The following is a 24,704-nucleotide window of genomic DNA, read 5'->3' as shown; positions in this document are numbered from 1 at the left end:
CTGAATTAAGCTTTTTCCACAACAATGTCTGAGGTTTGGCGGAGAAGGCAGGCTGCACAAACAGATGCTGATGATTTCTTCAGCGCCTTAGAATTGATGTTTCTGCAGTCAGGATGCATGTGTCCAGCCTGGAAGGATTTAAGATCTGCAAAGCATGCTTTTCCATCCTTTAATCTGGAAATGAGTCTTTTTTGTTTGTTTGTTTGTTTTTTTTGATGGCCCCAAAGTCCATGAAGAAATGGATACTAGATTAGAATACTTGAACTTTACCAATACATGTTGTTTCACCTCCAAATAAAGGAGTATCACTGAATTTGCAGGATGGGAGTTCTGGAATGAATATGATGCAACCTCCTGGAAAAAGACCATATTTATAGAGGTGTTTTAGGTGTCCAGCTTGGGTTAGGATCAGTGAGAGGGAGTGCTGAATGCTCTTGAAACTCTCCCCCATCGCATTTGAGAGAGGCAAATGCTAAGCATGATGGCAAAGCAGGTATGTAACAGCAGAATGGAAGCATCCTTTTTTTTTTATGGTATGTTGTACCAGCAGGCAGAGTTCCTTTTGATTCTGGGGGGCAGTTTTAAGTCTGTGTTTATTCACTGATATAGGACTTTTTTATATTCAATTTTTATTTTTATTGTAGGGGTGCCTGGAGGCCTCAAATGAGGCCTGACCCTTCCTTCAGTGTCCTTGCCAGGCCATGCATCCCTCTCACTCGTTCTTTGGGGTATTAACACTAATTTCTCCATCAACATGCCACAACTGTTAGCCAGAAGTTGGCTTATTATGGTTACTAATTGCAATCAGGTGTGCTTTGTATCTACCTACAACCCTTCCTGGTGCTTTCCGTTTCATGCACACGTGACCTCTTATGTAGGCTGAGCTGAGCAGTGATCAGCAGTGCTTAAGGACACTCTCTTATTGCCTAGCTGGCTTGTTCTGCTTTACGCATGGTCCTAATTGTCTTGTGCTGGCCAGAGAGATGTGAAAAATACTGGCCCACCATATGTTAGATTGTAGAAGGGGTGGTCACCCCTATATAGAGTCTTAAGTATCACTCCAGTCTTCCAGGGATGGCTTGAGTGATCTCCTCTTTGATTTGAGCACCTTTCTGAGCATCAAAACACAGGGCATGGATGTCTTGTTAAAACCTTGGTCTTGGTGATGGAGTCTGGGAATTACCAAACAGCACTTGCTGTCTGTGAGGTGTCCTACTGAAGTCCTTTACTACGGACACTGGGCTACCTGCCAGCAGTAGGTAAAAAGGGTTTGCAAGATTTCCTACCGTGAGAACATGATAAACCAAGTTCAGGGTGGGAAAAGGAAGCAGATGGGTTCATTTGGATGCAGCAATAATTCATAAAAGTGCATGTGCTCCTGCTATTGCATGTGGGTTAACATGAGGTGTTTAGTGCATTAGCGCCATTGGGACTGACTCTAGAATATGGGACTAGGCCCTGAGCTGGTGTAAATTGGTATAGTGTGCTGATTCCTGCAGAAGTAGACTGATTTCTGCTAGTTGAGGATTTGGCCCATGGCTTTGTCTCTTGCTCCAAAGAGAACATTGAACCTGAAGTATTCCAGCCCACCGGTTGTGTCATCAGACCTGCTGGTACGGAGCCGTCTCTGCACTGTACAAAAACATACTGGGCTGCTCCAAGCCACTGGGCCTGTCTGTTTGGAGACAAGAGTATGCGTGCTTTGCCTGTAAAAGCCAAGTAAAACACGGATGACATGTTGTAACCTGCAGTGGGATTCACATGTGAACTCTGCTGTTGGGGAAGGCTCTTGCAACGCTTCTTGCAGACATCTGTTCTTAATGTCTCAGATTCATCAAATGCTGAATTCTTCACTTGGTTGCAAGAAACCAGCTGTGCATGTTCATAATGGGCTTGACACTGCTCCCAAGGAAGCTGGACTGAGTTTAGCAATCCCATTGCAGCAGGACTGTTCTGTGTTATCTGTTTTTTTCAAGTGTGTTAACACAGCCACATTACAAAAGAGGCAAATATTGTGGTTGTCCCAAGAATTTGTGTGCATCGGTTTATATGCTTAAAGTTACATTCATCCTTATTTAAAAAAGCAAAACAAAATGCATACGCATGTGCTTTAAGCATGTGCTCAAATGCTAGGCTGAATTGAGGCCTTTTACATTACAATATTTGTCGCTCAAATAGGGAAAGTTCTTCAGATTTTAAAAGTCAGATCAAATCCAGCACATAGTTACTAAAAGTGTCAGGCAGACAAAGCTGTTATTTATGTAGGACCTACACAACTTGCTTTGTGCTCCTGTGCTTTGCTGCTTTGGCTCTGCAACAGCAGATGACTAATAGGCGCTGTGATTTTTCAAAGCTGTCTAGAGGCCTTGGCCATAGGATTCCCTTCTGTGTTATGGGACTTCAGTGGATAACTTCTTTACTTGGCTTTTAAAAACTGAGCTGCCCTTTTCAGAGCTGTGCCAATGTAAATCCCCGGTGCTAAGTGGTAATCAAGGGCAGAGACCAATAAAAGGGGGCTGCTTGGGATAATTGCCTTTGTAGCAAGGTGTAGGGAATCTGCGTGCTCTCTGCGGTGGATTAAATGAGTAGGGAAGAGAGATGCTCAAGCTTTCAGGAGCAGTTTTTATGTTGCAGAATAAAGCAAACATTACAGATATATATGTTCCAGTTGCACCATGCAAGGCCAGCAGAGCCGGGTGGAAGACTTCTGGGCACCACGGACAGCTGCGTACTACTCAGGTTCTTGGACTGTGTCCATCATTGGCGTGCAGGATGGGGTACTCCTGCATCAGCACTGAACGATCACTTTAATGGGCACTGATCCACGCAGGGTCCCTGGCTTTGGCTGAGATCTTGGGCTGCCAAGCTCCTATGTTTGAGGTCCCACAGACGTCTTCCAGAGAGTCAGCAGCATCAGCCGCTATGCCAGGTTAAATTCCAGCTCACTATGTTACATGCTACTCGCCTCTTGTAGCTTCAGTTGTGATGCTTTGGTCTTCAGTCTTGTTGCCTGTGTGTTACTCCATTACTCCCAGATGCTAGGGGAGCAGATCCCGAATGCCTGGCAGACAAAGGGTGGCCAATGCCATTAACAGTGTGGAAGGCACCTTGAAAGCCTCAGATGAAAGGGGCTGCAGAAATGCCCATCATGGTAGCGATTAGTTTGGCAGGGAAGCAGCATCCATTTTAAATGCAGAGGGAGGGAAGAGCAACTCTCTTTGGAGAAGAACCAGCTTAACCCTGAAGGCCCCTTGTTTCCATCTCACAAGCAGGCACTGTAAAGCAACCCCTTCTTCTGTGACCCCTTCTTCAACGCTAGCCCTTTCAGTCTCTGAGCTGAAAATCATTAATGCAAACAGGCTGATCTCCAGATTGCACTGCTGAGCTGGTTGTCTGTCTTTCCCAGTGCATTCAGCATCTCAGTGGGGTTTATTTTTCTCTAGCCAAAGTTCACTCGATTTTTTTGGAAGTAGTAACTAACACTTGCAATTTACTGTGCGGTGGGTGAGAGGCCCCCTACCTTTCCTCTGGTGATTGTAAGAGCAGTTGATTCAATCTGAACCAGCTAGTTTGTGCGATCACACTGTATTAGGCCTCCTGCATGGAAAAGTGCCACTGAGATTATTACAAGAAGGGCCACTGCATTTAGCACTGTCAAGAGAGTGTTTCACCAGACTGAGTTGCTTCCTTTCTTCATATCTTCTGTTACTTCACCTGTAAAGTAGAAAGAGGTAGTTTGCCATGTTAGTCTGTAGTCAGGGAGAAGGCAAGGCAGGGTGGCACCTTACAGACTAACTGGTTCAAAGAGGCATAAGCCTACATAGGCAGCAGCCTACCTTGTCAGACACTATGATGCTTTCATTGCATCTAACAAAGTAGGCTGTTGCCTGCAAAAGCTCAAGTCTTTCTAAACCAGTTAGTCTCTAAGGTGCCACTTTGCCCTGCTTTCCATCTGTAAAATAGGATGGACCCTTCCCTCTCCTTGTGTAGCACTTCATGATCTACATGTGATGAATTGTGTAGAGTATTCAAATTCTGAATCTTTTTTTTTTAATCCCAGTGAAATTCCAAGGCTTCTAAAATGCCTTTTTAAACCATTTGATTTATCATGCTCTTGGCTTCACTGTAAGTTGCTGGCCACTGTCTAACACTACAATAATGGGTAACCCCTGTTCCAAGGGCGTCTCTTGTTTCAAAACCTCTGTGCATCCCTATGTGAAAGAAAAGTGCATTATGATTTGCATTTTACTTGCACTTAAGGTTGCAACCCCGATCAGTGCCTCTGTCCCAATTCCACGTTTGGCACTGTACAAACACATAGTAGGAGACGGCTCTAAAGAGCTTGTAGTCTAAATGCATCAGATGGAGGATGGGAAACTGAGGCACAGAAATGAAGACATTTGGCCAAGGTCACAGAGGAAGTCTTGGGGAGCTAAACCCTGATGTTCTGCATCCTTGTACAGTTCCCTGGTGAAAAAAGGTCATCCTTCCCTCCAGACTACAAAGACTGCTGGGAAGACTTCCAGAGAGGGCCATGGATATATATATATTTTTTTTAAGTACAATGTTTTATTTTCTTGACCCCCTCAATGGGATTGCTATTAGCAGCCTGTGAACTTAAATGGAGAAAGCTGAGGCTCCATGAAAGTATCTGAAACTGCAGAGATTTAAAACAAAACAAAATGAAAAACAGTCATCACCCAAACCTTCAATGAGTTAAGCATTGAGATGAACTTGAATTCATGGAAACAGATTTCAAAAGCTTTACATTTGAATTGTCCTTGTCCAGTAAAGGTTACATTTTCCCGTGTCCCCTACAAAGGACAAATATTCATTAATTTTGTTACAGTGGGGCATTTAGAGTTCACTATTAAATAAGAGAGCTCGATTCAGAGATGTGCTGATTGTCCTTGACTCGCACTGAAGTCGATGTGAGAATTCCCATTGATTTAAATGGTGCAGGATTGGGCCAGTGCCTCCTACAAGCCCATTCTGTGCCAGTGATTTTGGTGGGAGCCAAGATTGGACCCGGTGGGAGTGGAAGATCATCCACACCGTTTAGGATTAGAGCCTGATTTTTATCTCATTCCAGGAGGGTCATGAATAAGGAAAGGCTGAAAAACTAGGAGAGCCCCTTGGTCATACTTGCTGGGAGCAGACTGTCCAGAGATCCCCTAACCTCCTTCACCAACAAGGTCAAGAACATCCTTATAACTAAAACTTCATGTAGCTGTCTGTTGAGAGCAGCTCTGCGCTCCATGTTTGTAGGTCGGAAGCCTTCCCCCCACCCTTCATAAGGTAGCTTGTCTTTGCTACTGCTCTTGGCTTGGGAGCAAAAAGCAGTAGGACCTGTGAAGAGTAGGAAATGGGGCTTTTCACTGAATGGAGAAACTGAGGCACCACCTCATGCATAATGGGTGTGGAGTAGCTTTGTTTTTCTGCAGGCTTGGGAACCCCTTCTGCAGAGTTCCCTGGGTGCAGAAACCTGCGAGTGAGTATGAACCTTATTGCACGATCAGGGTCCTTCTCCTTCCTCCGTGCAGGTGTCAGGACATCATGAAAAGTGCTTTCAAGGGAACTTGAAAGCTTCACTCTCTGGTAAAAAATGCTGAATTGAAGACTGCCCATGTGAACATAACCCTTCCCTCTCCCTGGTGTTGCACAATGCACTTGCACATTATAATTACTTGCTGGCATAATGTTTCTCAACATGGAGAATGATTAGTATTAATTAGTACACGTTTGTTTATATGGTTCTTTGAACATGCAAATGGCTGAAAGAGCGTCTGGACGATCAGGTAGAGATACAGCTTTAAAAGAGTTGCAAAACTGGTTCCTGAAGGTCATACTCCTCTTAAGTTCAGTGTTTGAAGTTAATACTGCAAAGTCTCTTCATTGCTAAGAGATGATAAACTTCCTTGCGAGTTAGTCTTCCAAGGGATCCACAATCCCATGAAAGATTCTTATTTCTCTCTGGGCTTGCAAGGGTCTAACTAGAGGCACCATGTCTCTGGCATGCTGAAAGTAGGAAATGGTGAAAATCTTGCTACAGGCTCTGACCTAGAAAGAGACCCTATCTTATTTTGCAGACATGAGGTTTGAATAGAGAGAAGCATCAGCTATATGTCCAGTGTCTTTCTGGCTCAACTTGACCTGCTTCCCAAACCTTTGGCGGTTATTGCTACAGGGTTGTCTGCCCTTGGAAATTTAACGCAGAAATGATTTTGGAATAATTTATTCCTGAAGCCAGTAGATGAAGTGATTTAAATTAAATTAGAACAAACACACTCGGATTCTGGAGAAGAGTGTACAGACAGGGCTTCTACTAAATAACTATCCCCATAAAATGATTTCAAATTGACAAGGGTAGGTAATCCCTGATTATTGTTGTCTTGTGCCTTGTGTAGTTAAAGTTGCTTTCACAGCAGAGTCGTGCTCATGAGTTGCTGGCCGTGCTTCTAACTCTTGTGCAGCCACCTATATTGGGTTCATTTTGTTTTTTGAGTTGCTTTATTGCTATATGGCTTCAGGTTTAAATCATTGAGTGACCAAAGCTTGCTAAGAAGCCTGGAGCGTTATAAGATGAGTAGTGTTCTGCATTCTCAGTTTTTATTTAAAAAAAAAAAAAAAAAAATCCGGAGGTTTCGAAACGTAAAAACCAGGATGAACTCAGGATGAAAGAAGGAAAAAAAAATGGTTTAAATTGGGGGGGAAAACAATCGGTGGTGAAGAGGGAGGGAGTAAGGCTGGGACTAGGGAAGGGGAGGGGTTCAGCACAACCCGTTGGCTGCTCCCGGGGCTGCAGCAGGGAGCAAAGCTGGGGGAGCTGTCAGTGGGTGCGGGGCAGGAGGCACGGCTCTTGCTGCTATGTGCCCCCTGGGAGGGCTGTGGGCTGGGGTGCCGGTGCCGGACTCGTCCTGGGGTGCATGCGTCCCTGGATCTGTGCATGGGACGAGAGCATGCTGCCACCTGCCCTGAGCACCAGGAAGAGCCCAGTGCCACTGCCGGCCCCAGCCAGCAGGGTACAGGGCTGGACTCCCTTACCTGCCCCCCCACACAGTGGGGCTTGCAGCTCCCAGCACCCAGGGCAGGGCCGAAGCCAGAGCCACTGTGGTACAGCTCAGACTCGCCTGCTCTGGGAGCGATTCCCACGGTCCGGCCTGCCCCACCCAGGGTCAGAAGCCCCGTGCCCTCAGGCAGCGGCTCCAGCCACCCTCCCCTGGCCCCGATGTGGCCACCGCCATCCCACCACCCCCTGCTCCACATGTGGCCTGTTCCCCACTTGTGCCGGTTAACAGGGATCTGCACTGAAAAACGGGGGTAAATCAGTAAAACCAAATACTTAAAAAAAACCAAACAAACAAAAAACCAAAAAAAACAAAACCAGGGAATTTATCAGTGAAAAATCAGTAAAAAGTGAGAATGCGGAACACTAAAGATGGTGTACGCACCACCACAACCCTGGTATGGGTTGATGAAATCAGGGAAAGGGGTAACTTTGCATCCTGGTTCTGTGTGCTCCTGGCTTAGCTCCCCAACTCGGAGTGTGATCCCTCATTTAATTCTTCCAGAAAGAACATTTAGTTTAGTTTGTCCCTAGAGGATTCAGTGGGTGATGGAACGGAGGGAAGTCTTCATTGTCCCAAATGCTGAGCCAAGTATCTTACTACCAAAGGGTCGGCACGTGGTGGCAGCCGATTTGTGAGCTAGGTCAACTTAATTGGACACACTCCTTGCTAGAGTTATTTGACCATGTCAAGGAGGTGTATGTGTGTATACTTCAGAGTGGCTTAATTTAGTTAAGTTGACTTAGTATGTGAGCCTACTCCTGCTTGAGTTTGACTTCCGAGCCCAGGCGCGCTGGCTTACTTTCACCCTCCAGGTGGAGAGTAGGCCCCAGCAGTGATGAGGTCTCTTGAGGAAGCCAGGAAGTCCATGACCAATTGGGGCTGCCTGGAGGGGAGTTCCCTCTCCTAGGTAGACCCCAGAACCCTCTTCCTCACCTTGTAAAGACCAGACGATGCCTCAGGACATATGCTTCGCTCCAGAGCATGCTGGGATGCTTGGCTTAAAGAGAGGGACTTGGACGCGATGATCTCACAAGATACCTTCCAGCCCTGCACTTCTGTGAATCTTGGAGAGTGTAGATAACATCACTTGCAAAAGTCTACAAGCAAAAGCAAATGGATGCCTTGCATCTCTTGTGCCAAGCTGCCAGGACGATAAAGGTTTTTGTGACCAGTTCACTAGTTGGTTTTGGTTTGACCTTCAGTTCTCATCCAGTCCTACACCACTGCCTACTTGCCATTTAGATGTGCATATTATAATCCATTGTAAGTTCTTCTCTTCAGGAGTAAGGGCGAGCAACTGAATGAGAGCCATTGGCCCTGATTTTCATAGACATTAATTTCATAGGCATTAAGGCTGGAAGGGACCTCGGAAGATCATGCAAATGAGCACAGTTGCCTCAGGAGACTTAGAGCTCCTCCTCGTCCTCCAGGTTTACCCACACAGCCCACTGTTAAGGATCCAGTTTACAGCTCTCCTCCTCCAGATTGTTTACGACCCCCATTTGCAGATGATGTTGACAAGACCTGCCATTTATTGTGCCGAACTATCAGCTGAAACATCTGTGCCTGACCTGCATTGCCAATTGCAAATTACTTTTTCCGCACTAACACCCATAAAATTGCAATGCTTATCTGCCTCTCCTTGACGCTAATTATTGGTGGAGGTTTATGTAAATCTTACTGTAAATTAATTGTTCACAGTTTGGAACCTTTTAATATCCTAGTCGCTGGAACAGAATAGATAATTGCATCCATGCATTTCAGGGCTAGCGGAGTTGCAGCCTTACCTTATGGAACAAGCATAGTGTCGCCCTGGCTTCTCACACAATGGGCTTCACTTTCTTTGTCTCCTTTTGCTGTTTAAAACGCACTTCTGCCTGTAGCAAACAGCTTGACCTAGCTAAGGCTTTTCTCACCAAGTCATCTGTGATAACTGGGCTCCTCCACTGTAATTTCCTGGGGTGTGTATGCATATATTCCCTATTGAGGCAGCATGTTTAAAAACTGGAACATTAAGTATATGTGATGTGGCTTAGCTGCCCCCTCCTATCTCTTTCTCTGCAGAGGCTGGTGCAGCAAATACCGATACTTTGAAGTTTTGAAGATGACTGACATTTTGAAAGTTTGGAGTTTCATCTTTTTTTAATAACATTTGAATCATTATATTTGTCATAGGCAGGAACTTTTGATCTTAGTGTCACATGCTGGATTGGTTTCCATGGGAGATGTCATGAAAGGAAAGCTCCACAACCCTTTAGCTGTTGTCTGTCTCTACTGCCCGTGGACTCGTGCACATATTTATACAGCTAATCTGATGGCAAGTTGTGATCATGGCTTCTGATTAGCTAAGAGTAGCATGCATGCCTCTTGTTATGTATCTTATTCCACTTTCCCCTCTCCTGCCTTGACTGGCCTGCTTGCCTCTTTCATGTTTCATTTTGTCTTTAAATTGGAATCAATTTGGGGCAGAGACTGTTGTTTCTTAGGTTTATGCAGTACTTAGCTCACTGAAGCCCAGCCTGCTCTGCCTTGAGGCACTACAGCAATATTTAATTGCATGCCAGAGTCTTTTATTTAGTTATTATTTTTGTTGCAGCATTAGGCATGAGACTAAGGGGCTGCACAAACGCATAAGAACAGACAGCCATTACTTTGAAGATCTTGCAGTCCAAATGAATAAGGGACATGGAGGATGGGAGAAAGGGAATAGTTTTCTCATTTTACAGCTGGGAACCGGAGACATGGGGTGACAGGAAAGTAGGGCTGGAAGGGACCTTATGTGAGGTCACTTTGTCCAGCTGAGTCACCAAGTGACGAAGGGTCTTGGAGCTTGTGACTCGGCCTTGGGGATAGTCTCCCTCAAGTTGAGACTCTTCTGCAAGCTAACATGAGAATTACCATTACGATAGGAACGTCTTGTCACTGAATGAAATGGCTCCTTAAAAGAGGAAGAAGAGGTGTCTCAGAATGTCACAGGAAACTTTCAGCTATGGATTTCATTCCTGAGCATCTGGGCAAACCCAGGGTAGAAAGATCTTTCCTACAAGAAAGACAAGGAAGCCAGCAGGAAAGGGAAAGGATTTCTCCTCCCCAGCTGTAATGGAGGCCTAACAGCACCAAGCAAGTGAGCTCAGTGCTCAGTGTTGGAGAGAGCGGAGCATTTGCAATCCTCTGTATATATAGCCAACAAACTGGAATACCTGCCCACTGGGATACTGCAGCAGTGCTACATGGCATATCTGACACATACCACTTTTCAGACTTGCTGGTGCTGTCTCTAGCTTCACATTGACATCAGTAACTCCAGACCTATGCTGACAAAAGAGGAAAATAAGGCCCTTACAATGGGTGGGAAGGTTCCTGTTGAGGCCAGGAGCAGAAGTGGGGCAGGCACAGCTACCCTCTCACTGACAGCATCGGGGGCTGGTTTCTTGACATCCATTGTAAGATGAAACCATACCATTTCGTGCTGATGGTTTTCCCTTGAAAATTGTGGGGAAATGAGAAAACTGGGGAAATAGGCTAAAGGACAGTCCAGCTGCCCATTTTTGCTTCTTGAGCATGATTATCTGTCCTGGTAGCAAGGGGTGGTGCCTTCATTTGGTTTCTTTTTTGTCAGTGCCCTGCTGCCCTGCTGGTCTTTGTTCTACGAGCTTGCTCTGCAGAACTGGTTTTGGATTGAGCAGCCTACAGGAATCGCTGGGCTGGGGTTGCGGTACATCCTTGATTATGGTGGAGCTGCCTCAGTTTCATACTGATGGACCGGTTGTTTAGACAGACCGTCCCCTTCGTTAGCCCCGCATTATAATTCTGCATTAAGCATCCCGAGGCAGAGAGCACCAACTTCCCCCCTCTTCCTTTAGCTGTGGCCAAACGCATGAAATCACAGAGCTGCCATCCAAATGCTCCGGTTCAGGATATTGAGCCTCAGCGTGGGCCCTCATCAGCTTTTTCCACCGCCTTTTTGCTGTCGCTATTACGTCCTTCCTCCCTTTTCCTCCGCGTTAGCCGACACAATCACAGAACCTGCCGCACTCCAGGGGAGCTGATGAGCAGTTTCTCTTTGAAGTCTCTTCCAGCGCTCTTCTGCAATTTAACCAGCAGGTGAGCGTGCTCTCTGGATGGCATGGTTACGCTTCCCTCTGCCAGCCCCTGCCATTCGGAAGTTGGATGAAATAGCTATTGCTAACAAAATACATTTTACCAGAGTCCGTTTGCAGGCTGGTGGGCAACTCCACTGCATCCCGCCCAGGAAAGAATAGTGATTTCTCCATCTGTGGCATTGTAAATTCAAGGACAATCTGCACAGGATTTCAGACTCTGTAGGTTAGGCACCTGCCACTGAAGGACTGTCACCCTACTGTGCTTAACCACAGCAGTATTTCCTTCCTGGCGGTAACCTGGGGGATCCCAACTCTTGACTGTTGTAACCAGTACCTGGAATTTCCTTATGCTGCCATAGGCCAGGCTCTGGCAAACTGTTGCAGCTGGGCAGACTCCTGACTTAGATGCAACCCGTAAGGGTGCTGGGTTCTTGTAGGCACGTCCAGCTGCTGCCTTGGAGTTGTAGCGATGACTTTTCATGCCACGGTTCCTTGGCTCCCATTCATTTGTTCATGCTTTGATCTGTAAGGGTGTTTGGGTGCCAACCAGCTCCAGGCTTGTGGCATTGGAGAGCATGCGAGGGAATGAACAGGAAGCAGCAGGCATTGCTTGGTCTATTTGTTCATCTGTTGTGCATGTTAGTAGCTCATAAAGCAGCAACAGGAGGATGAAAGGTATGTGGAGGCCTAATTTAAAGTCCATTGGTGGAGTTTTTCTGCTGGCTTCATTGGCCCCTGGATCAAAACCTTTGAGGATATTTGTTTTAATCTGCAGGATTTCTTGCTTTATCAAAAAAGGGCATGTTAGTTATGGACTATGCTGCTAAGAGAACAAATCCTCTTATCTACTACCACTTTCATTAACCTGTTCTCTGGAGCCCCCAGTAAGCCCATTTTGGTGCCTGTCGCCTTTCTTCAGCACTCTCATAGGAACTATGACACAACTCCTCCGACACACTGGAGGGAAGAGTGCGACCTTCTCCTTTTATGAGCTAAATCGCAAATTAGCTTTCTATTTTTCTCGCAACACAACTCTAAATTACATTCCTGCTCTCGCTTTGGCTAGGCTGCTGCTTAATCAGTTTAACATGCACAGTATACTCTTTGAAAATTAAAACAGACCCAGGCAAACTCCCAAACCTCAATTCCTAATCTCAGACGGCTTGCAAACAACTTTGTTTTCTGCTCGGTGTATCTGATCAGGTGTTTGAAAGAGGTTGTAAAGACCATTTGAAGCGTGCAAGCTAGTTGGAAGAATGTATTTGTGAAATAAAGCTTTATCTATAACCCAGAGTGTTATGCAGTACAATTATTTGAATTCTCTGTTGTTTCTGTTGCTAGACTCCACTGCTTTCCATACACACATGCACCCCCCTCCCACATACTTCATTCCTCCTGATCACTTAAGCGCTACAGATCTTACAATATTCCACCAGCACTTTTTATGATTGAGATCCAAGGCTTTCTCAAGTGGCTACAGATACCTTTTTCTTTGGGTGCCCAATTTACGACCCTTCAAAGAGAGCATGCTTTTCACAAAGTACTGAGGGCCAGCCTTCTGAGAATCGGGCCCTTTTGGGCACCTCAGATGGTTTTACTAGGCCAGGGGTAGGCATTAGGCAACCCCTGGCACCCATGAGAGCATGGCACATGAAGGCATTTTGCTTGGCACTTGCACCTCTGGGAAGGGGCTGGAGCTGCACTATCACAAGATGGATCGGGTCCCTTGCCAGCTCTCCAGTTGTCCGTCCTGGCACACCAACATCTCATAGATCGAGGTTGCGGGTGTTTTTGGCACTCTGCCCAAAAACATTGTTGACCCCTGCACTAGGCTCTTCTGAGGATCTGGAGCCGTGTGTCCGGGTTTAATTTAAGATAAACCAACAAAATAAATCCCTTTCAAGTTTCTCTGCTGTATGGAATAACTTACTTGGGCTCCGGACCCACAAACACAAAAGCACATCTATCATTTTACTGCCATGCGTAGCTGCCCTTGGGTTTGGCGAAACAACTCGCGTTGGTAAAGTTATTCATGTGCTCACGTGCGTGCAGGCTTAGGGCTTTGCTGAGCATTTGGGCTGTGGGAAACCCACCCACAGGGATGAGAATGCGTGTGACCTCCAGATTTTGCAGCAGCAGCCCCTGAAATACTTCCTTGTCCGCAGACCAGGCATGGCCTCCCTATGGGTATTGAGAATCTGGAAAGAATTGGCTGGAGGTAGCTGCCAATTTAGAACCAGCTGAGTGGCCTCTGCCAGCAGTTTGCACGCAGTTGGTGGGTCATTAGGAAGGCTTTGCATTTTTTTTCAGGAAGGCTGCACAACATCTGGGAGCAATTGCTTGATTGGATCTGTGTGACAGGCACCATTTCTGATGGGCTCTCAGTGATGTCATGGGTCTGTGTGTGTGTGTGTGTGTGTGTGTGTGTGTGTGTCTTTTTTTGTTGTTGCCTATATTATGTAGGAGCCAATAGATAATGTTTTCTAAATGGGCTTAACTGCTTGTTCTATTTGTATGTCTACTTTCTAGAAAGTGCATTTCAGGGCAATTACCGCTACATTTGTCAGGTGGACTCGCTCGGCCTTCTGCCATCTAGGTGAACACCAGAGAGCTGGGGTTGTTCAGCAATCTATTGCTAAATGCCCTGTTGCCTCTTGGCACATAATTGAGGCGGCGGATGCAGAAACTCATCCAAAGTAACAGCTTCCAGTTGATTCTAATTTACAAAATGAAATTGTGGCAGGGCCTTTCTGTTTCCCCAGCACATCGGTCTGTCTCTCGCTTGCCTACCAGGGGAAGCATGGGTAGAACATTGCTAAGATTTTGTCAGGGAAAATGTTGCGGGTTAGCAGCTTTGATGTGCAGGTTTTATTCTACTGTGGATCTTCCACACCCTGAGCTAGATTTCACAGCAAGGCCTGTACGTTGGCTACATGTTGGTTCCAGAAAATCATGACCTTGGGTGTCAGAGTGGGAACTGCTGGGTGCTTGAAGAACTGGCAAGTCTGTGCTTCCCAGCAGGTGGTGAAACTCTGAAGATCTAGCCCTGGTGAGTCTAATGTTAGGGCAGTTGCCAGGCCTTTTCTCACTTGGCCCCAGACTTCTGTACATCTCTGGTCCCACCTCTTTTCTAACTCCCCTTCTCTCCATGCCAACTTCTGTCTTGCCCTTCCAGTTGCACAGCTCTCTCATGCTGTTTGCCGAACCATTTCCTCCCTTCTCATTCCCACGCCTGTTAAAGCTCTCACTTCTGACCTTTTTCTTATCAGAAGCATAGTAAAGAAATATGTAAAAGCAAAACAAAAAAAAAAAAAAACTCTTCTTTTGGGTTTGTTTTTTTTTTTTTCCCAAAAAAAAAAAAAAAAAAAAAAAAAAACTCCAACAAAAAACAGAAGAAAATCCCACAAGACCAGCCACTAATGGAAGGGAGCTATGAAGTTGTACTCTTGCCTTCAGCATGAGCACCCCACTGTAGTACACTATTTCCACCTAAGTATAAAGGATGAAAATAGCCCCGTAGGGTTATTTTCCCAGTGAGAAGAGCCCCCATGCTTGCAAGCCCCACGCAACCTAGGGTGTGAACACAGGAGCTCAGCTCCCTCCCTTTGCTGTCAAGGTGCTAATTATAACCAGTTTCACTTTCCCATGTGTCAGAAGAGATGCAGGGGTGGGGGCTGCAAAATCATGGGCTGATACTCCATCTGATTAGATGCTGTCAGCAAGGTGTGAACTCAGACCCTCCAGGAGCTCCTGCTACGAACCTTTCTCCTGCTTTATGCTATGGCTAGGAGGAGGTAGGGCTGAGAGATTTTTCCTTGAGGCAGAATGTTTTTAGAAGCAGCTCTGTCTTTTTTGCAAAATACCTGGTATTCATCAAGGGAAAATCTGAAGTTGGGGTAATTGATTGGAAAAGGGAGAGCAGCACTGAGCCCTGGGAATGCTTTTGGCAACACGTAGAAGGTAGATGCAGTCTTTGAATCACAGAACGTAAGGGTTGGAAGGGACCTCAGGAGGTCACATCTAGTCCAACTCCCTGGTCCAAAGCAGGACCCTCCCCAACTAGATCATCCCAGCCAAAGCGTTGTTGAGCCAGGCCTTAAAAACCTCCAAGGATGGAGATTCCACCACCTTTCTAGGTAACCAGTGCTTCACCACCCTCCTAGTGAGAGAGGTTTTTTAAATCTTCCCTTGCTGCAGCTTGAGACCATTGCTCCTTGTTCTGTTATCTGTCACCACTGAGAGCAGATGTCTTGCTACGAGGGTCTTTTGAACAAACCACCTGGCAGATTTAGGGTATGAGATGCACAAAGCCCTGGAGTAGCAGGGAGTTCAAGGTCTGACTTCTGTGTAGTGCAGAGCATTGGTTTTCCTCTTGTTGGGACATGATGGAGCGACTCGATTCCCTTAAGCAGGAAGGATTCTGCTGGGCAAGCGCACTGGATTGAAGCTAAAGCGATTTGGGTTCAGTGTCTGTCTCATCTTGAGTAAGCCCCTCGATCTGCCATGAGCCTCAGTTCCCCATCCGTGCAATGGGGTTAACACTTCCCATCCTTGCAGGGCTGCTTGGAGGGAAAAAGCCTTGTGATGATGAGATAAGTCTTGGATGTTATAGATGCATCTGAGAAAGTATGGGCATGTGTCTTTTCATCAACCCCTCAGTGCTGCTAGCCCCAGAGGAATGTAGTGCAGGAGATCTGACCTCGGACTCAGCTAGAGAGGTGCCCAAGCTGAGAAATTCCCTTATGGGTTTGAGTACTCAAAAGGCCAGGGACTTCGCTTTCAGCAAGCATGAAGAAGGAGCCATTGGCTGAAGCTCACATCTGCACACAAGCTAGGGTTGCAAATGTCTCCCATAGGATGGAGCTCATCAAATACAAAGTTTAGGTTCTGGCTCCTCCCTACCTCTGAAAAAGAGCCAGTGTGAACAGCTGGTTTATGCTTCCCTACCATCTGCCCTCATACCTTGTAGGAGTCTAGTGTGATGGGGCTAATCCACATCACTTTCGGTTCATTTATCTCAAATGGTGGGGGGTGGCCAGACAGGAATCTCACTCCAGAAAGAGGATTTAATTCCTTTTCTGTATGTTAGAAATGCATGGATTTTTATACCAGAGCTGCAGCATCCCTAAGGGTTTGATTCTTAACACAGACCAGTGATATACAGTGACATCTGATGCTACAAGGCTGCCTTTGCTATAGCTATGGTGGCAGCATTCCCTGACACAGATGCATCTTTGCTGGCAGGGAGAGGTTTTCTGCCTCCAGAGTTGAAACCAGCTTCTGCATGTCCCAGCAATTTTGCTTTTTGAAGCCAAGCTGCATCCATTCTGGACATTTTGCTAGCAGAGCTGTCGACTGCTCAGGGTGATCTTTCTGCTAACCACTATCCAGGAACCACAGTGTGGCCAGTAACCAGCTATAGGGGCCAGATTGTGAACCCCTTATGTCAACTCACCATTGCTCTTGCGTAGTCCCATAAACTGCCCCCTCATGGGAGCAGGAGCTTTTCAGTTTGGCTCTTGCAAATTGAGCTCTTTTTTTTTCATTCTTTCTTCCTTTTTTTTGTTTTTGTTTTTTTTGTTTAATATTTGTTACCGTTTGAATAACCATAATCATCCAAAGCTGAAATAACAACCACTGGCCAACTCCCCACCCTACAAGTTTGACTCTCCTCCCAGCAAGATGAGATTTTTAAAGGAAGGGATCTGGGAACCTTGACACTTTTTATGCTGTCTTCCTGTAAATGTCTTCAATGTCTTAATAATGTAATTACCAAGCACCTTTCAACCCAAGATCCCAAAGCACTTTGTACAGCTAGAGGCAAGCAGGAGACGCTTTCCTACCATCACCCTCATTACTGCTCTTCAGCTGCCTGTGGTATGAGGCAGGAGCTGTGCAACAGCAAATTCACAGTGCATAATAATTCGATACAGGAAATGAGAAATACTGTGAACAGCTGAAGCTGAAGAAGAAAATTAAAGAGGAAGGAGCTAGCAATTCAAGCTGCTGCTTGGCCATGTTACCTGGGTAAACAATCGTATAATGCAGGAGCTAAATGAACCACAAGTGACTGGAGCCTGTTTTGTATGGAAGATAGCACCTCCAGTAATACAGGACCCCTGTTAGCAGGACAAATTTGGCATTAGGACTTTGGGTACTGAAGGGCACATGTACACATCAAACTGAGCGCCACACTGTAGCCAGGGAATTGACCACTGAGGATGTGCCAGCACTGACTTGAGCACATGGGAGCAACCCAAAGGCATATCCTAAAACCCCCAGTGGGCTTTCACTCTGCTAGCCTGTGCTGCTTTAACTTCACTGCTGGTGTCTGAGCTGCAAGTGCAGTAATACATTGATGCTTAGACATATTCTGAGAGCTTGGTCCTATGGCCAGGGAGGCACTGTGGATAGCAGTAAGCCCTACTATTGATCAGCAAGCACAGATTTTGAGTAGTAAGGGCAAAGCGTACAGCATTGTCACCTCCGTTAAATAAGTGTAGCCTGGCTTTTCCTCAGTAGTGCCCTAGCCAGTGCAAGGTGTGTTCTATCACTAAAAGAAATCTTATGCCCATGAGCTTCCTGCATTAGTCTCTTATAGCCACACAGCTTCCCTCCTGATTTGGGTCCTCTGCTAACCAAATAAGGCCTGCTCACTAGCTCTTCGGATTTGCCCTTATACCCATGATACTAGGGCTTCGGGGTGGGACTCAGATTGCTGCAGTGAGATATACCCATACAGGTACTCTATGGCCTGCACCTTAACCCTTTGCAGATTATTTGGTTAATCTTAATCCTTGCTTTCCTGACAACAGTAGCCATGTTGTGCATTTTAACTAAGTGAAAGACATTGCCATTGACTGCCCCGAGTGATGCACAGAAAACCTTAGGAGTGAATGACTAGGCCACACCTGCCAAAGCAAAGGTGATGCAAATTCATTGTGGTGACTGTAATGGCGTAATTGCACTGATTGGAGCTGCCTCAGGGGTGCATTAAGCTTTGGCGGTTCCAAGTTCAGCCATTCTTTAGCAGGTGCCTAGCAATGATGAGCAACCCTTGCCAACACAGAAAGAAATCCTTCACAGCGCTGAGTGGGCACACGGGCTGTCTTTACACTGCATTAACTCCTTTCGTTTGTGTTGAATCATCAGATGCAACTTCATGGGACTTGATGGAGTTACACCAGTGAAAAAAATCAGAGAGGAGAATTGGGCCCTTTCCGTAGCATACACCATAGCAAGTGGGTCTCAGAAAAAGTCTTAATGCTTTGAGATCCTCATCTTGCTCTTTCACTGAAATACATTTTAAGTGGAATAAGCATAAAGCAAAGCCACAGTTATAAATGACTCCGTGTTTATTTCCCAGAGCTCACTCCTGAAAAGTAGTCCTTCCTCTGCCTTAGAAATGCAGCCCTGTCTGGGGTGGGATGCAGCCGCTGTTTAACAGCAAACACAAATGTTCCCCTAACAAGGCACAGCACGGCAGCAAGACAGGGAATGACTGAATGCTGCAGCCAGTCAAAACTGCTGTGGGAATTTGATGGGTGAAATGTAATGATTCAAGTTGGAATTTGGCCAGGATGGCGGGGATAAAACCCCTAGTCCTCTGGAAATGCGTGGAGATGTCTGTAATATAGTGGTCTGTTGGTGCATTATCTTTTTCTTTCAAAATGACATACTACTGGAGCATTTCACACTACACTCTCGCTTTCTGGGAGAAAAGGATGCGATTTATCTTTAAGCGAAGCCGATCAGATACTTAACTATCTGTCTGGTGTCATTTGTTGTTGGAAGAAACGATGGATTCTTAACAAGCTTTGCCAAGCACAGAACAGCTTTCCCTGCACCCACCCGTGCAACTTGAACCTTCAGTTGTTCACAAAGCACAGAGCAGTAATTCACTGTGAGTCCCCACCGCTTCGCTCCAGAATTCCTCCTCCATGGTCGCAGCAAGGAGCTTTCCAAACAGCGCTGATTCAGCGAGCTTCCTGCAAAGGGACTTAGCTGATAGTTTGCCGCTCTTTGTTTTATGGTAGTATTTCAAGGCCTCAGCGAGTGCTAGGACCCTGTTGTGCCAGGTGCTGTACATATATATGAATCTTGTTCTGAGCAAAGTGACTGCTGCAGAAAAGTAACTCCATCGTATTAAACCTGTTGCCCCTTCATTTGTGAAGCTTTCTTTCCTTACAGTAGCATAGCAGGTATTTTCTTGAAGCTTCTTTTTCCTGTTCCCGTTAATATGGTCTGCGCTGATCCAGATCTCGAATGGTGCTTTTTATTCCAGTGCCGCTACAAGTCAAGGATGAAAGTGTCGGTGAAGGGCAGAGAACGCCCTGCTCGCTGTCACCAGGCACACGTCCAGGCAGCAGATGATTTTGTTTTAATGATTTAATTGCTCTGAGGCCATCTTGCTAAAGTCTCTGAAGTTGGGTCATCCTGCAGGACCACCCCCAGGCCCCAGCTTCATGGAAAAGCAGAGGCAGGCTTTGCAGCCCATTTAAACTGTCACACTCCAGGCTCATTTAGAGGTACAAGACATGAGGGATTTCCTGACACTTCCAGTATCCTCAAAGAATTTCATAGCCTCCATCTCTAAGGCTGGGGCATCTTACCTCTTCCTGGAAACCAACAAACAGCCATGTTTTGGCCTAATGTTTTGCAGAACCACTTCATTCCTATACACGTGTTTAGGTCATCTAGTCCAACCCTTTACTTAAAGCAGGATCATTCCTGCTAGGTCATTTCTAGCCAGGGCTTTGTCAAACCTGGCCTTAAAAACCTCCAAGGATTGTCACTGCAGCTCATGTGTACCTGCTCAAGCTGGTTTAAAACTGGTTAGGTCAGGCGCAGCTTGAAGTATAGCTGTGGTAGCAGGAATCCCAGCATGGACTTAACTGCCCAGTTTCTCCGGGCTGGTTCTGTAGCTTGCACTGAGCATTTTGCTGCTATGCTTCTAGTACTACCAGAGCTGACTAACACCAAGCAAATCCTCTGCACGCAGCCTTTAAGAAAGGGCTTCAGAGCACTTTGCAGCTTTTATCAGGTTTCACAGATTGCAGGGAGTTAGTGTTATCTTCACCTGACAGATGGAGAGACTATATCGGAGACAGGTTAGGTCACTTGTTCAGTCCCGCGCAACAGGTCAGTGTCAGAGCCCGGAGTTCAGGTTCCCAATGCCATGCTCGAACTTCAAGATGAAGCGCCCTCTGCTAGATAAAACTGCACAACTCGAACGGATGAAGAAACCCAAGAGAAACTTCAAGATTCCCCCCTCTGCCCGTGGAATTCAAAAAGTAAGCAGCATGTTGACTAGCACCCATCTCACTTCCTTCAGGTCTGCTGTTTGATTCCTGACAAGGCTCAAATCTAACCTTGTGGTCCCGACTCCAGGAGGATCGATGCTCTGACCTTTCCCTCCTCAGTACATCCTTGCAGGGTTGTCATTCAGATTTGTCAGGAGCCCAGTATGTTGCCTTTCTCACATTGGTAGAAGAGCAGAGTAGGCAACTTCATCTCTGGGGCTAGAGGTGGAGGATTGTAGCCAGAGTCCAGAAGTGGGACCCTGAACTTCCTGCGCTCTGCTCCCACCTGGCCACTGACTTCCTTTGTGACCAAGTATGAATCTGTCATTGTTAATGTGCTTCAACTTGTCCATCTGTGAAATGAGACAAATGAATTGGTTAGTGAGAAAAGGAGGCTCTGCCATATCAGAAATAGTTGTTTGCACAATTCCTCCATAACAATAGTTATTTGCAAAGGCTGGTACTTTCAAAGGGGCCATAGGGGGTAGGGCACTATTGAATGCCAATAGGAAATGGGCACCTGCCTCCCTTTGGGAAGATCTCAGCTGCGTAGAGTTTGTCCCTAAGGCATGGCTGTGTTGACAGCAGCTTTTGAAGCTCTTGGACGTGTGTTGAGGGTGTCTTGCCATCTTGCTGGCACAATTACCTTGTCAAGGTGCAACGCTGGACTGCCAGAGGTGGCTGTCAGTCCTGCCAGCAGGACAGGTGAGATGCCATACTTCTTTCTGTTTTGCTTTTCCCCTAGGAAGAGAGTGACCTTGGGTTGGCCTCTCTGTCTCTTGGCTCAATCTACGGATAATTGGGACCGGCGTTCCTGTCAGCAGAAAGCCTTGAGAACATACTGCGTTTTCTTGCTTTGAAGCAAATGCAGCTCGACTTGTTTGAAGACCTCGTTGGGATTTGGGAGTGGGAGGAGGCGCGAGGAGCATTCGCATCTTGTCTACATCCCATCTCTGCCTCGTTTATATGTATTTCTTGGTTTATTGTGCAAATGCTGTCCCCAGTATCAGAATTCCTTAGGGGAGACCCCTCGCTCTGGAAGATGCTCGTTTTCCCTTAATGCCGATGTGCCTTCTAAATATTTTCCCATTAACTTTCCCCGTGCAGAATAAATAAACACAGAAAGTTCAGCTGCCACGTTATTAGGCCACTTGCATCATCTGTCCCTTCAATATTGGCACCGTCACTTTTTGGGTGATGCGTGGGTGATGAATAATGTCACTGGCTCTGTGCGGTTCCAGAGAGCCGTTTCATCTGCAAGTTGTTCCTTGTCGTCCGCCTCTCTCTTGCCTGCTCCTTTCTGTGATATGTTCCCTGTCTGAGTCTGGGCTGCCTTGCAGGACTTCCATTTTCCCTCCCGCTCTCCTGACAGCTAGTATTTACACAAGAATTATATTAGGATTAGCCTTGATGAATTACAGTCAGGATCATTCAGATTGTGTTAGCTCTTGTGCACACTTCTTTCTATAAAAAGAGAAGCTGAGACCTTGTTGCCTCTTAGTGAGGGGTGATAAGCTGCATTGGTATTAGTGCATCTACTTAATTAAAAGACTTCTTAAGCGTGTTGTTTAAAGGGACTCATGCAACGGGATTAGATGGCTCAGGGGATAGGTAATAAGATCTGGGTCCCTTCACTGCTAGGTCACTAGTTCAAATATAGCTTGTATTGGCAGCGGTCAGGGATTGTTAACATTTTGCACATGCCTGGTAGCCTGTGTATTGGCTGGCTATCGTCCCATTTCTGGTTAATCAAGTTCTCCCTATTGCTGGGCAAAATATTCAACATTAAAGCGAGAGGAAGGACAGTCTTTTATGATCAGAATAATGCATGGGAGCTTTGGGAGGTCTGGGTTTATTCAAGCCCTGCCATGAACTCCCTCTGTGACCTTGGGAAAGTCACCTCATCTCTCTGTGCCTCAGTCTCCCCCCTGGACAACATTGCTGATACCATTGCCTTCCTCCCACCCGTTCTCTAGTCCACTTGGAACTTAAGCTCTTCAGAAAGAGAACTGGGTGCCTGTAGGACAATTGATGCCTAATCTCTGTTCAGGCCACCAGGCGCCACTTTAATATATAAATAATAATCAGTTCTTATAACTGGGAGGGTTTGCCGTTCACTTGAGGCAAAGAACAGAACAAATTGTCAAACCTGTTTGCTTTCTTCATTCTCCAGCTGAATGCCAGCGTTTGCCTATCTTGGAAGCAAGGCTTGTTGCCATGTTATTTTGGGGTGGGAAACTGGTCTTGTTTGCCAGTCCCCATCGGAGATGAAGTTGGATGACCCTGTGAACCAGTGTTCTGAAATCTCCGACCCCAGATTTGAGGCATTGGTTTAAACAGAAGGTGTAGCCAAAGCACTTCTGGTTTTATTATATCAGTGTGTGACGCAGCGGATGGCTCCTTCCACCCCAGGATTACTAATCGCGTGACAGACACTGAATTGGTCACACAATGTTACTGTGCAAAAGGAAGTAAACACGGACTTCCTCTCACTGTTGTGGAAACTGAGGCACGGAGAGGAATTGAGTCACTTGAGCTTGCACGGGCTCGCTGGAAGAATCGGGAACAGAGCTCAGATCACGTGCGTTTCCAAATGATGCTCAGCCCTAGGCCTGATTCAGCGCACACTGAAGCTAATGGACATTTTATCCACTGAGTTTAATGGAGGCAGGATTAAGTGCAATCAGGCTCTTGTGTAACCCTAGTGTCCCATTTACCCATCTCCAGGAAGTTTCTTTAGTGATTGATCACGTTGATAAGAAGTTGAAGTAATAAAGCTGCGGTGTTTGGTCCATTATCTGAAAAATTTACACTCTATTGTAATGAGACTGGAACGCACAATAAGCCCGGAGCACACCGGGCTGTATCTGGATGCCTGTTATTAGTGGTGAGAAGATTGATTGCTGTAGCTTTTCTCCAATTACCCATTTCCATGCAAACGATGTGTTGAGTCCTTTGCATCTTTTCTTACTACCTTGCCTGGCTGCCTGCCAGCAGCCCCTAGCTTCTGTGGATGCAGATGTCTGTGGCAGAGGGGTTTTGGAGGCAGTGGTTATAGCAACATTGTTTTATAGGAGGCTTCAGGCCATTACAGGCCAGTGAGAGCACGCACCCTGCAAAGGAAGAACAAATGCCCAGAATCATTAGGGATACTCTGCTTATTGAAGTTGTCCAGACATTTTACCTGTTGGACTGTGGTTACAGAGCTACTGGGAAGTGACCCTCCCTCTCTGGCAGCCGTATATTGAGGGAATATTAGTCGTTGTAACTTAAGTGGGCTGACATCAGGAGAGTTGGGCTGAGATTGGGATTTCAGACCTTTCCTTAATTTAGCAGGTATTTGGATTGGTGGTTTTTATCCAGGCCCTTTATGGAAGTATGGAGAGCCACAGAATGTGGATCTTGATCCAGACCAGATTCCAAAGTTGCTCAAAGTCCAGGATGATGCATGTAAGAAATCATTGTAGACTATATCTTTAGCACCTGGAGTGCAAGCTCCTGCCCTGTGAATTTACAGAGGAAATCCTCAGGCGTGGAGGATTTTGATTTTGCACATGGGGTTTGTGTTGGTTTGAGATCATCATACCACTCATCATACTGGCGGCAGGGAGAAGGGTGAGTTCCCCAGTGCATTTCATGCATGCACATTTCTCAAGGGTTCCTCGAAGCCTGCCAGGGTCCAGAGGCTTGGTTCCACCCAGGTGTTCTGTCAAGGGTCCCAGGTTTCCTTAGGAAACTCGAAGGATGTCATAAAACAAAATTTGTTCAATGCAGTGTGTGCCCTACCCAGAAACTTCTGCTTCATTTGCACTAGGCAAGGGCTCCTGGGAGCTTTGTGCAAACCGTGACTGTTATTTTCTGTCATATTTAGACCTGAAGTGATCTGGACTCAATGAAAGGCTGGCAGAGATCCTACAAGTTTCAGTTCCAAGCCTCTCTCTCCCTCTGATTTTATTTAGACATTCCTGGATTGCACATTGGGTGGTAGCTGGCCACTTTACATCACAGCATGGGGACCTGATACAAGTGGATCTAATTCTCCCTTCTCTTTTTACAGCTGGTCCTGGCTGAAAGCTCTCACTCTGACACGGGCTCCCAGTGCACCGAGAGCCACACAGACATCCCACCTCCCATCGAGAGAACAGGCGGCATTGGAGACTCGCGCCCTCCGTCGTTCCAGTAAGACCAAGTTATTTTTAATCACGGGGTACTAAACTCTCACCTGGCTC

At 46.3% G+C, this 24,704-nt stretch overlaps 1 protein-coding gene across 1 annotated transcript in view; it reads left to right on the top strand.

The window, feature by feature from the left end:
• The window catches only part of DVL1 (dishevelled segment polarity protein 1), a 256,248-nt gene that overhangs the window by 113,037 nt on the left and 118,507 nt on the right, over positions 1-24,704 (top strand). The window contains exon 3 of the mRNA XM_019511836.1: positions 24,533-24,560. Within this exon, the coding sequence (XP_019367381.1) occupies positions 24,533-24,560 (28 nt within the window). The remainder of the gene's footprint in view (positions 1-24,532; positions 24,561-24,704) is intronic.

This window comes from Gavialis gangeticus, unplaced genomic scaffold (assembly GCF_001723915.1).
Source record: "Gavialis gangeticus isolate Ggan-Ray unplaced genomic scaffold, GavGan_comp1, whole genome shotgun sequence".
NCBI classification, from domain to species: Eukaryota; Metazoa; Chordata; order Crocodylia; family Gavialidae; genus Gavialis; species Gavialis gangeticus.
This window is presented reverse-complemented; position numbering and strand designations above follow the sequence as displayed.